Source organism: Meleagris gallopavo, chromosome 28 (assembly GCF_000146605.3).
Source record: "Meleagris gallopavo isolate NT-WF06-2002-E0010 breed Aviagen turkey brand Nicholas breeding stock chromosome 28, Turkey_5.1, whole genome shotgun sequence".
Lineage (NCBI taxonomy): Eukaryota > Metazoa > Chordata > Aves > Galliformes > Phasianidae > Meleagris > Meleagris gallopavo.
This window is the reverse complement of record NC_015038.2, coordinates 412,210-425,134: the sequence shown is the minus strand read 5'-3', so window position 1 is coordinate 425,134 and position 12,925 is coordinate 412,210. Positions and strand designations below refer to the sequence as shown.

General features: G+C 49.5%; 1 protein-coding gene across 1 annotated transcript; it reads left to right on the top strand.

The window, feature by feature from the left end:
- Positions 1–1,804: 1,804 nt before the first annotated feature.
- LOC104914466 (protein phosphatase 1 regulatory subunit 12B-like) lies at positions 1,805–11,235 on the top strand. The gene is made up of 6 exons (XM_019623172.1): positions 1,805–1,863; positions 8,398–8,488; positions 8,934–9,104; positions 9,792–9,975; positions 10,517–10,629; positions 11,129–11,235. The coding sequence occupies exons 1-6, from the start codon at positions 1,820–1,822 to the stop codon at positions 11,213–11,215; spliced, it is 690 nt and encodes a 229-aa protein (XP_019478717.1). The 5' UTR covers positions 1,805–1,819; the 3' UTR covers positions 11,216–11,235.
- Positions 11,236–12,925: the final 1,690 nt, after the last annotated feature.

Genomic DNA, 12,925 nt, shown 5'->3' with positions numbered 1-12,925 from the left:
CATGCTGCAGCACTGCAGTGTGCTGCGGGCGGGTTGGAAGGTTGCCATCCTCCCCAGCCAATCGTTGTGCACTCAGTCGCTTTCTTCTCTTCTGTGGGCACTTTGCAGCCGGTGCTGAGCGGTGCTGTTGGGCCGTTCTGCTGATCTCTTGGCAGCGCGGAGCAATCTCACGTTCCAAATGCATTTGTCCAGCTGAGCGCTGAGCAGCCCCGGCTCTGGGGATGTTACAGACAGAGGGGTGCTGTGCGCAGAGCATCTCCTGCCCGTCCTGTGCTTCCCAGTGCAAACCGACACCTTTCTGGTTTCTAGTGCTGCAAGCAGCTGCTGGGCTCGGGGGGTCCCGCTGCTGCCCGAGCTCCTTTATGCGAGAGGACAGCGCCCTCTAGTGCCGGCAGCCGCTCTGCAGAGTTGCGCTGTGATCTCATCCTCGCAGCGCTGGGGCCACCGCCTGAATGCGGTGAGTGCTGTGCGATGCGCAGCTCTGCGAGGGAGCTCTGGGGGCTCGCGGCCTCACCTCAGCCTGCTGTGCAGCTCCCAGGGCATCGCACAGCCCGGAGCATCGTGGAATCGGTAAGGCTGGAAAAGACCTCTGAGCTGATTGAGTCCAACCATCAGCCCGTCACTTCCGTGCCTGGATATGCAGACGATGAACTCTTTACCCAAGAACTGCAGGGCAGTGCCGCCCCTGTGCTCGGTTCTGTGATTCTTGAACTGAAGCTTTATCTGTTTGGGTCAGAATTAGGAATTTAATTTGTCCTTCCTCTTTTTTCTTTTTTTTTTCCTCCCCCCCCCCCCATTCACTTTGTTTGTACAATTGCAGTTGTGTGCGTTCTTCCTGTTAGTCAGGAAGGTTGCAGCTCACCATTAGGAGAGCTGATGGAGGTGGGAAGCAGTCCCTGCCTTATGTACCCAGGGCAGATTTTCAGACAGATAAACATAAGAGTGAGGTGGGCGCATTTCCTGAGGGGCTGAGGGCTGTGCTCAGTTTAGCATTTCGCCCTCTAAAGTTTCACCTAGAAATGTTTTTGGAGGAAAGTTCACTGACACGCAAGGTAAATGTGCCTGGCAAATATTTCTCTTTTCTGCTTTGTTCCCAAGAGGAATCCATTCTTCATTCTAAGGATCCAGCTGCTAATTATAGTAGTGTGTATTAATAATATATTAATAACTGAATCCTCCTCCACCAGCACTATTAGATGAACAGTTTTTGGCAAGTCCTTCGGTCCTTTTGCCTCGTGATTCCTGTCCAAATTCAGAACTTGACTCCTCCAGGGTGAGTGGGGTTGCCTGGTACATTAACCCTTCTTACTTCATAAACCAAAACCACAGTGAGATCCTGATCTCTTAAAGACTTAAACTATGGAACATGAACTCAAGAGCTGCTTAAACATCACTGGAGAGCTACCGATGGAGAAAGCTGTGAGTGCTGTGTTGCTGCCACGTCGTCCTGTGACAGCAGTGTTTTCTCATCATCCTCTTCGCTGAGTGCTCACAGTTCCCTGGGCAGCCTGAGTGCTGGGGATGGGTAAGGGAAGCTCCCATCTGTGCCAGGCAGTGGAAAACGAAAAGTTAAAAGGTCCTGGGAAGAAGTGAGCAATCATGTGGCACCTGCTGCTGAAAGCCTTTATCTGCCCTGCTTCTGCAGCTAATCGCTTTCAGATAAAGTTGTCCTTTTTTTAAAGGGCTGCTGGTGCAGATGACGTGGGAGGGCAGGAATTCTTGGGGCCGCTGGGTTTTCCATGTTGGGAAGCAGCGCGGCTGCTGCTGCTGTATCAGAAATCAGCCTGCATTTTTATTTGGAAAAAGGTCGGGGTGTGGGATGGGGTCACTGCTGAGCTGCCTTCCTGCAAGGCGAGCGAGCAGGTGTGTGCTCAGCTGCCCACGGCTGATGCTGTGCTCAGGGGAAGGAAGGGGCAATTTTGGCACTTGAGTTGGGCGGAGGAGCTCGGGGGGGAGGTTGGCCTGCTAACTCCAGGCAGGAATATATGCGGGATCCTCCAGGAATGGGCAAGGAAATGAAGCAGGCACTGCTTGAGCTAAGCAATGTAAGAGCAGCCTGACGGCACGGAGCGAGCAGAAGGTAAAGCTGCCTTTCCTCGTCCCTTCCTACGTGCAGAATTTGTGTGCGATTCCTCCTTCCCTACTAATGCCACCCATAATGTGTTTCACAGATTTAATTATTGAATCTAATAGGAACTCTGTTCATGGGTTCCAGCTCCATCTGCATAGCATCACCTGGACTTCAGGGTGTGGGTCTTCACTGGTCAGGATTCTGACGTGTCACTGGCGTTAAACTAAAGAGCGAACCTGGAATGGTTGTGGTCGTGCTGTGTGAGGGTCCGGCTGAGAGTTTGTTGAGCACAGAGTCAGCTGTTCCGCCCAATCCTTTGCTCCACAGCTCCGACCCGTGGATGCTAAAGGTGGAGGAGCGGGCAGAGCCAAGCACTGATCTAGGGACTGCTACAGAACGAGTTTTTGAGCCAACTTAATAAATCTTCTGTTCCTGAGAACAGCGGAGTCATGAAATGGAACCGGAGCCTCTGGCACACGCTAAGAAATTGCAACCTTAGCTCGGTAGGAAATGGGAATCTGTTAGACGTTATAAACATTCGGTGATGTTTTCAGTAATTGAGCGGGGCTGATTCGTGCCTGCGTGCATCCCTTGAAGCTCTGCAGGCAGCGGCTCAGTGCCTCCTTCCACGGGGTGGCAGCCGAAGGCCGTGCAGTGCTGCCAGCCAGCGCAGCGCTTTGCAAAGGCTTCTGAGTGCTCCTCACGGCCAGCGAGCTCTGTGGGTTTGGTGGCTGTGAAGGGCAGTTTGGCAGACACTCAGATTTGTGTTGAGTGCATTTTATTCGAGGATGTCCTGCCTTGTCTCAACATGGAAACCAACTTTTGGGAAGGCTGTAATAGGACTGCTCGAGGTCGTTTAAAATGTCACATTCCACTGTTTGACTTGCTGCTTGCTTCAGAAGGAGAGAGCAATGCCGAGGGAGGTACGGCACGTGCATCTTTGCCTGTCTGCTGCAGGAGGTGGAGTTTCATCCCTTTCTCTTTTGGGCAGCAGTTTTTAAACACGGAGGTCCATCCTCTGAGCGCTGCAGGCAGTGGTGTTTGTTGTTCTGTGATGCAGTGATGCACGGCTCAGCAGTGGGTATTGGCACCCGGTGTGCTGAACACAAACCAGTTTCCAGGTATTCCAGCCTGGAAGGCTTTGCTCTTGTGAGACTGCAGCTAATTGCATTCGATAACTGAAGGGAAGTTCAGCAGGGAGGACGTCTTGCTGGCTTGCTGCGTGTTGGCAGCACTCTTCGCTTTTTTTCTTGCAGAAAAAAAAATCCTGAACTATTTGCTGTTGTTTCAGAAAAAGGGGAAATGTATCCATTAGATATCTGGAAGGATCTAGATTCAGAGCACCAGCAAACCGCCTCCAGACAAGGGTGTCAGTTTCAGGTCCGTGATCACTGTGATGCTGAGGGTCCTCCGTTGATACGAAGGGAAAGCATTGATCATGGGAAAGCTTCAGCCTGTGCGCTGGGTCCCCTCGCTCCAGACGTGGCTCAGGAGGTGACAGCACTGATTTTCCTTTCCTTGCAGAGGAAACCCAGGGCACGTGGGGCTGAGAGGAGCAGCAGGGCTGAGTGAGAGCGCCTCTCGTTGCTCTGCACCGCAGCAGTGCAGCCTGCGGAGGGCTGGCACCGAGCTGTTTGCCCTGCAGGAGCAGCCCTGCTTCGTGAGCAGCACACAAGGGGATGAGCACAGGCAGGGTGGAAGTGCTCCTCAAACATCAGCTGCCGTACTGCAACCTCAAACCATTGTAAACATGGCATCAAGGCTGAGTTTTGAGGAGGGATGAAGGGGACTTGTTGTGATTAAGAGGTGACAGAGATCACCAGTCTCATAATCTCTCAGATCAGCACCTGAATGCGTTGGGCAAAGCGAAGCTGTCACAGACAGAATTTCATCCTGTGCTTCTTAACCTGCAAATCAGACTGTAAAGAGGTGATTGAAATTCAGGCTTTTGAGATTCCGTGAGCTGAAAATTCACAGGTTGGATTGGAACACAGTGACAGCTCTCAACAGCCGGGACCAGCATGGGAGGGAAGAGCAAAGGCCTGGGAATGGGAAATGCTCAGAGGAGCCTTTTCAGGACAGCTGCAGAGCGCTTTTAAGAGTGTGGTTCTGAAATCTTGTTATCCTTTTGTCCTCTGCTTATTAAATACCCCAGCGTTGTCTGGCTGTCCCCCCTCGTCCCCATTCCATCGTTTGCAGTCGGATGTGTCATCCTTCTCCCCTGCCTGTTGAATGCTCTGCTGCATTATAGCCAGACATTTTATGGCAACTTCTGTGACAAAAGTTTCCACTGGCTGTGAGCTGATGCACGCATAAATAAACAGCAAAGAGGAGAAACCTGTTGTTGGATGTGAGTGCAGGAGAGCGTGCTGCCCAGCTGTCCTCATGTAACTATCAATGATTGATTTGCTGCTTTAACGTCTAACTTAGGGATCTGTATTTTGGAACTGCTGTCAGTGTTGTTTCCTATGAAACCTGCTCTTGCTGCTCTTCCCTCCCCAGTTTATGGATAGTTCCTTAGCTAATGGCAAGTTTCCAGCCTGTAGGATTGCATTGCTGGGATGCTGTACTTTTCCAGTCGCTTCCAGAGGAGCTGTATCAGTGCTTCAGATTTTCTCCGGGCTTTTCTTCCATCCTTTGATCAGCATACAGCTACATAGATAGATCTGTGTGGTCAGGATGTTTGAAATGCCTGCAGGGTTTTGAATAGTGGCCTCGTGCTTTTGCAAAAAGCTTTTCCAAACATGTTGATAGGCTGGATAGGATGGATTGCCATCTGTGTGCTAACAAATCGCCCGTGCCTGGCTCTCCTTACCCATCTCCCCCAGAGCTGGAGGAGTCACAAGCCTCGTCCTGGCTTCTGATATGGCCCTGGTGTTGTGTCTGGGAGTGCAGACTCCTGAACCAGAAGGAGGATTTGAACTGAGGAATCAGGGAGTCACATTATCTGTGTGTCTGTTAGCAGAGATTGGCACTTCTTACTCTGCGCCGTTCACCCTTTACATGGCAGTCGTCCCTCCATGGCATCTCCTTTCTCTGCAGCACAGATTCTCTGTTGCAGATTTGGTGTTGCATCCTTGGTTTGCCAGCTCGGATATCCAGGCTGTCATTTGCCCTACTTGGCCTCTGCCTTTCTATTCATGTTTCATTGCTGCTACTTGAGCTGCTGGTGAGCAGTTGGGATCCATGTTTGTGTCATAGTGCCCCAATTAAAAGAATTAACAGTGAAAATTGGTGTTTTTTTGCAAGGAAACACAACGTATTGGGTCATTTCCTTAAAGATCTGCATGGACCATATGATATTTGCTTGAGTTAGGATGGCAGAGATAGTGCACTTCATTAAGCATCATATCACTTAAAAATCAAAATTTACATGCCACTTTTGCTGTCTGTCTCCTTCAGCTCGCTGTGATCTGCAGTTCTCCTGCTTTGGAGAGCAGTGCATTGCTCTTCACGCAGCACTCAGCCCAGCCCTGCTGTGTGGCTGCATCCCAGCTTGCTGCCTCCTTTCAGTCACTCCTGCAGGTGTGGTGTCTGCTGTTTGCATCTGAAGCGATGCAGCACAGCCACCTTCCTTCATCACTAAAGAAATGGGCTGTGGCTGCTTCCTCACAGAAAGCAGCAGCGTCGCTGTGCAGCGGCTCTGCTGATTTGTATCAGAAAATTCGTTTACCTGGTGCTTGTAAGATGGCCTTGGGTGAGCTCCAAGCAGCAGGGAATCGTGTCAGTGGAAAGCAGAAGTCAGCAGTCGATAGAGCTGCGGCCCCAGCCGTGCCGCCCTGCCTCGCAAAATGTGCTCACCTGAATCTTAAGTCACTGCTGCAGGTCGGATGCAAAATTGTCAACGATGCTTTAAAATACTCCTATTTTTTATAAATTGTGGAGGAGCAGAGGGGAGGTGTGGGAAGGAGCAGGAGTAAGAGACAAGATGTCATTCCTCTCGCTGTGCTCGCACGTGCAGCAATCTCACCTTGCTCACACGAAGCAGGAGCGTTCCTGGGCAATCCTTGTGTTCTCCCAGCACCACCTCCTGTGCCTTGGGTCCTCCTCCTATGGGCAGAGTTGCTCTCCTCCTTCCTCTGCTTCCTCGCTGCATGCATGTGGCTCCTGTGCTCTCGCTGCTGAGTCCTTCAGTCCTCCAAAGCATGAGATCCAAGTTCCACCAATGCAAAGCTGTTTCAGGAAGCTGCCCACCTTGCTTAGCTACACCGTGACTTGATAGGTGTGTTTCAGGATATTTTTTTTTACTACTGCTCTGAGTTTAGCTAGCAGTGCATTTGACAGATGCACTCTTCCTGTAGGTGGCTCATTGCTTCTGGATGCTCTGCAAAGAGCAACTATCCTACTTGTGTCAAAAGCTGCAGAAAGTGCTTATTGTTTCCTTAATGTGCCATTACCTGGGCAGCCCATTTGCACAGCATGAAGGGGAGCAAAGAGAGCTACTTGTCTACAAAATTAGGAGCAGCAAAGCTTTTGCACATCAAACAGCAGGTTTTTGTTCACGAAGCAGCAAATTCTTAGGAGGCAATCATCGCTCTGAATTTTAGGCACTTCCACTGTTGGAACATCCATCACAGGTAGTGTTTCTGTCTGGGTAATCAATGGGAAGAAATGAGCTGCTCTGCAATGCATTCACATGATCAGCTCTTGCTGAAGGTGACGAATTGCAGCCTGGAAGTGCAGTTCGGTGTGGGCAGCCCAGCTGAGGACATCATCTGAACGGTTGGACCGGATGATCTTTTAGGTCTTTTCCAACCTTGGTGATTCTATGATTCTATGATCTCCGTTGCAGCCATCTCCCAGAACAGGATCCATCGCCTGCAGCCCCAGCATGGGTGGGCCTTCGGCCTCCTTGTACACTCAAAGCAGTTCAGGGCCTGCCTTATCAGGTGGAACAACACCGTGGTTGTTGGGTTGGTTTCTTCCAGCTTCCACACTGACCCTTAGGGGCAGAGCACTGTACCTCTGTGCAGCCAGGGGAAGCCCCATTAAGTGATCTAAGCTGGGAGGGACCTGAAACTCCGTGGAGCTCCAACCCGTGCCATGCAGGGCTGTCAGCTGCTGGGTCACTGCCCAGGGCCCCGTCCAACCCGGCCCTGAATGCCTCTGGAGCTGGGGCACCCACAGCTCTCTGACAGCCTTTGATGGGAGCCTCTGCTCAGTGCTGCCAGCCCCGCGCCTGCTAAATCAGTGCTGGGCGTGAGGTCGTGAAGAGGGGGCTGAAAGTTGCGGGGCAGATGATTTTGGAATGATTCAGCCTCAGGGATTCATTGGTAGTGCAGCAAAGTCAGTAATCTTTCCAATAAATTGCCGGATCAGATGAAAAGTCTGTTCAGCCCATTACGTTACATGGGAAAATGGTCTGCAGAGGGCAAACCAGGCAAAGAATCCCAGGGCAAACGAACTGTATTCCTCGATAGATCTTTATCCCTTTCTTGGCTAATTACCTGTCTACATCTTTGATGCTCTGCTAACCCGTGGCAGTGATAGACCTACAAAAGAACATTTCATTTCAGACACTCTGGTTCTTCTACTGTGAGACGGCGTTAATCATCATTCCCCATTAGCCAGGCTGAAGGATCCAATCTAATTAATCTCTGCTAAGATGGAAGCCAATCCACCGGTATGGAAATGAGCCTCACCGCCGTGCTCTGCTGCAGCACTGCTGAATTCCTCTTAAGTTCCTCCTCTGCGAGCGCCTGTGCAGAGTTCAGTTCAGATATTTTCATGTGAATAATGCTGAGATCTCCCGGGTTTAATGGAATCCAGTGGTGGCACAATCTCTGGTAGCTGTGTGCTTGTCGGTACCGAGGGGCTCGCTTTACTCCAGTGCACGGAGGTCATTTCTTTCCTTCCTTAACCCTTTCCACCATGTTCCTCCTTTGTGTGGTGCCTGCGGTTCTGCTGCTTTCTGCTATGATGGGTTTCATACTGATGAAGGCAGCAGATTGCAGGGATGTGATGGTGAATATAATGCAAGAAGGAGGGTCTGAGCAATGTGCCAGTGCAGGATTTCTTTCTTGAGATCTACATCTGAGCCAGAGATGTTTGGTTTTTTTTGCTAATGAGCGTAGTAAGACACGGATGGGGTAAATAATACCCCGACTAGGAGGAGGAGATGTGTGCATTTCTGTATCCCTGCTCGTAGGAAGGATGGCCCAGAGCAGATGACAGCAGCAGTGCTGGCAGACAGAGCTCAAATGATGTTTGTGGATACAAAAGAGACTAACAGCTCTGGAGCTCACCCAGTCGGGAGGGCAGACCGTCTGCTTTTCTTTCTTTTTTAACCTTTATTTTGCCTTTTTTTGTTGTTCCTTTCCCTGCAGGTCGTACCTGACCCCGGTGCGGGATGAGGAGGCGGAGTCGCTGAGGAAGGCACGGTCCAGGCAGGCCCGGCAGACGCGCAGATCCACACAGGTGAGGGATGGAAATGGGTGAGAAGAGCTGCTGTGCGAAGAAGCAAGACTTGTGCTGTTAGATGACTGCTTGGTGTGAGGGCCTTGTCTGCCCTGACAGCGCTGGGAGATCCTGATAAAAACACACGGATGGAATTATTATAAAGTACTCCTCCGAGCACGTGGAAGTGGGATTACAAAGCCCTCATTTCTTCAGAACAGCAGAATAGGTGCCTTTAGTTGGTAGCTTGATCGTGAATGTTTGGGTTGCTCTGACGCTGTGCTTGCACTGAGAAGTGTGGGAAAGGCAACAAAATGCTTGTTGTGTCTTAGCATAACGTTGGGGCCCACAGGCATCGGGCTGGCGGAGCAGAAGCCCGCTGAGCGCCTTAAATTTGCCGCGTGAGCCGGAAGAGCTGTAATGTAATGGCGCAAATTAAGAAACGCTCGCTTTTCTTTGTTTGCAGGGTGTGACGCTGACGGACCTTCAGGAGGCAGAGAGAACCTTCAGCCGCTCCCGGGCAGAACGACAGGCCCAGGAGCAGCAGAGTGAGAAGGCTGAGAGCTCTGAGCCTGCTGAGGACAGCAGTGAGAGGCAGGAGACCCGCACGCGGTGGAGCAGAAATACGGATGAGGAGGTGAACCTCCTGCCTGGCCTCTCGTTGCTTGTGTTGATGAAGCATTTAGGCTAGCTGAGAGAAATGCTTGTGAGGTTTCCTGTTTATTTTAAGGGGACAGATGTGCTGGAGAGATGCTGAGGATTATCCTTGCCTCAGAGGGGTTGCACATATGAGGGTTAAGGTGTTCCTTTGCTCTCCACCAAGAATTGCATTCCTCTATTTCTTACCAGAAAGCAGAACTGTAAATCATAGAAGTGGAGTGAGAAGACTAACGAGAGCATTGTTGCCTGGATCCATGCTTACTGTGCAGATTGGGCTGAGGCTTTCTCCTTCCATCATAGCACAGATATTCTGGGTGCAGTGGAAAGCTGGGTAGCCCAGTGCTCTCCTCCTTCCATCACTCCTGTTTTTTTCACTCGAAATCATTTGTTTCTGAGATAACTCATTTGTTGTGTTACTGGCAGTGGGGGCAAGGGCAGTCATCCTAGGCTTCCTAGCAAAGGAACTATACAGTGTTTATGTACGTAGCTGCACAGTGCTGTTAATGTTTGTTCCAGTCTGCGTCTGACCTGGTGGATGGTGCTGATGGCTTTCAGATGTGTGAAGGAAATATTACCCTCTGACAGGTTACTCGGCTGCCTGAAGTCCCAGTCTTCTGCTTCCTTCTCGTTTTGCCAACTGGTTGTCATGTCTGTCTGTTTATAGGCTGTCTATCGGCGATTAAGGTGCCCGGTGCAAGCAGACAAACCTACAACACCCGTATCTCCTTCTACGTCAGCTCCTCTCCTTTATACAAGCTCTTACCTAACTCGAACAAATAAGTATCTGGGTCTTGACTCTGTGAATCCAGCAGACTTCAGAGCTGCAGCCCCAGAGATGGAGAAGAACGGTATGTGCTCAGCAGGAGACTGAGGGCGACTGGAAGCTCAGGGATTTTGATGTGTTTTAGAACTTGCAGTGCATATTCACGAAGTTTACGTGTTCCGAGGGATGCAGTATGGGAAGCTGCCATCTCAAAAAACAGATGTTGTGTGTTAATAACGTAGGGTAAAGCCCACTGCTTGTAGAAGAGGAGGATAGAAGGGTTTTCCGTTTTGAACAACTAACTAACATGAGTCTGTGTCGTATTTAGATCTTAGAGCTGGGGCACTGATTTTGCTACTATAATTTGTCCTGAGAACAGAAGTACGCTGTGGTGATCTGGTGAGAGCTGACAGGCAGTGTAATCTCTTTGGTTTTGGATAAAGGAAGGAACGTGAGTAGCCAGATGTAGCAGGGCGCTCTGATTCCATTTTATCTGGTTTACTCACTCCTCTGTAATGTAACACAAGCCAGAATGACCTTGACTGGCTTGAAAAGAAACGTAGTGCCTTAGCAGAAGTGCGGATGTAAATCACTGAAACCAAAGCAGTCTTTCTTTGCTTGGCTAGAGTGCGAAGACGCAGATGTGGACGACAGATCTGCAAACAAGCAGTCGATCCGAGAGAGACGGCGGCCAAAAGAGAGGCGAAGAGGCACTGGCATCATTTTCTCAACAAAAGATGTGAGTTTGGGTTCCTTAGAGAAGTGAAACTTGCTTTGTAATATTTTGAGCGAATTTCCTTCCAGTTCCAAGCTTAAGACTTTTTTCCAGATCAGTTGATTTCCCTTTGGTCCGTCCCTCTCTAGCTCCTATTTCAGACTGGCACTTCCAGAGCAATCACATCACCCTTTGGTCCATGTAGAATCCAAGAAGTAAGCTCCGAAAGGCCTGGCTTTTTTTTTATGAGCCTTCCGGAGCACTCAAATCGCAGTAGCAGTCTTGAGAGTAAGGCTTTCTCCACTACTCAGGTCTTCTAAGTGGGCATTGGGTCACCTAATGTTACCTGATGATCAGCCAAAGGAGCTCGATGGGCACTTAACTCACTTATTTTGGTAGAAGTGTTTGTAGCTGTAACATCAAATCATAAATAACATCTTGCTATGATATTAAAAAAAAAAAAAAGAAAGCAACACAACTGTTTCCAAGACTGCCGCATGATAGCATCTGCTTTTCATCCTAGGATGATGACGACGTTGATGGAAATGAGGAAGTGAAGGAAACTCGGGTGAGTGAAAACATCTCCAAACAGACAGTGCTTTGCTCCTGAGTGCTGGTGGCAGTAACTCTCCTGTGGTCGTGCTTTTGTTCGTATGAGAAGTTCAGGAGCCAATGGCAGGGAGCTGGGAGCAGTTTGCTTACTGAAAGATGCAGAATATCTGCAGGCAGACCCGAGTGCCAAAATCTGCTCCACACAGGAGAAAGTGTGTGCTACGGAGAGAGCTGTCAGAGCAGTGTCCACACAGCAGGGCTGCCAGGTGTCTCAAAGACCAACAGCCCGTGACCTTGTGTCTCAGCATCATCCTGGCCACGTTGGTTTGGATGGCATGTTTTGTGTTTCTAAAATCTGTGCTCGTCTCCTCGTGGATTTGTTGCTGTGCAGGAGATTGTCTTGCCAAGCAACACACCAGAGATTGTTCTTTGTTCCTCTGTTATTGCAATAGTCTCATTATCCTCCGAGGCTCTCTCTTCATAATAATTGTTGAGTCCTTCCAAATTGACTTGGTTTCTTTTGTTGCCGTCTGTCTTTGTCTAAAACACATTTGAGCCTGACAACATGACTTACTCCAACATTGTTAGAGCTGAGTACATTTCCAGGCTCTCAGAGTGTGATGTGCAAACGTAGAAAAACAGTAAGCTGAAGGTTGCATGGAGGTCAGCCTGCTTGTGCACATTTAATCTTCGACAGAAACACTGAACTCAGAGCAGCTTCTCACATGCTTTGCAATTCAGTGCAGTGATGGAAGCATTTATTGGATTGAAAAGAAAATATTCTTGTTTTTCTTCTTCCTGTGCTTGGTCCGAATGGGGCGAAGTCGTGGTTGGACTTCTGGGGGTCAGAGCCTCACATGGAGCTGGGATGGCTCTTGGCACATCTGTGTCTTTCAGTGCCAGCCTCTGCTTTCCCAGTGCTTGCTTTGCGAGTGTGAAACTCGGGGTATTCCTTCCCATGGTGTGTGCTGGGTCAGGGTTCCAGAACTCATTCCCAGTTTTGTTAGATCTTCCACTGAAATCTGAATCTTTCGTGCAGTATATCATCCTTAAAACTGTTCTGAGATTTCAGCCATCTCACCTTGAGACTGAAAGAGATTTATCTTTGAATGTTTACAAAGTAAAACTAATAGGGGTGTCTTATTTTGTGCAGTCCTCCAGCACTGTTGTCTTGGTCACTCGTCCCCAGTTTAGTTTACATTGAAGTCACTGACATTTCTGTGCTGCAAACTGCCCCTCGGGTTGGCAGGAGTCACCGAGCAGCTGCTGGGACACAATTCCAGCACCAAGCAGCTAGTGCAGTTCATATTCATTAATTTATCAGTAATTACTTGCTGTCCTGGACTGACAAGTGAAGCCATCATTGCTGTGAATTTGAATATGGTAAAACGTGCCATTGCAGACCCTCAAATCCCCCTGAGTTTGTGAGCAGCTTTTTTCTCCAGTGTTTGTATGTTGGCTGCTGAGCAGACAGATTGCCACGGGAGCCAAGCAAGGCCCTGCTTCAACTCCCTCTTCCAAACTGTGCAGTGAGGTTCAATAAAGGCAAGGTAGGTGCAGTCTTTGAAAAGGGAGCAAAGATAAGTTGTTGTAATTCTCAGAAGTGGATGAATTATTTTGGCTGAGATTTGCAAACCCAGCGTGGGAAAGCAGCCCAGACTCTGGCTGAGTGGTAGGGAACTGAGAGCAGCCTCCTAAAAGGATGTGTCAGGAAACCTTCATTTGTTTTGCTACCAGCCCTGCCTTTCTCCTTGTGATATAGACTGCT

Excerpts from the sequence above, each read along its gene's own strand:
- LOC104914466 (XM_019623172.1), top strand. The coding sequence starts at position 1,820 with ATGGGGTCACTGCTGAGCTGCCTTCCTGCAAGGCGAGCGAGCAG. Across the intron at positions 8,489-8,933 it reads AGACGCGCAGATCCACACAG|GGTGTGACGCTGACGGACCT; the intron begins GTGAGGGATGGA and ends CTTTGTTTGCAG. Across the intron at positions 10,630-11,128 it reads TCATTTTCTCAACAAAAGAT|GATGATGACGACGTTGATGG; the intron begins GTGAGTTTGGGT and ends TTTTCATCCTAG.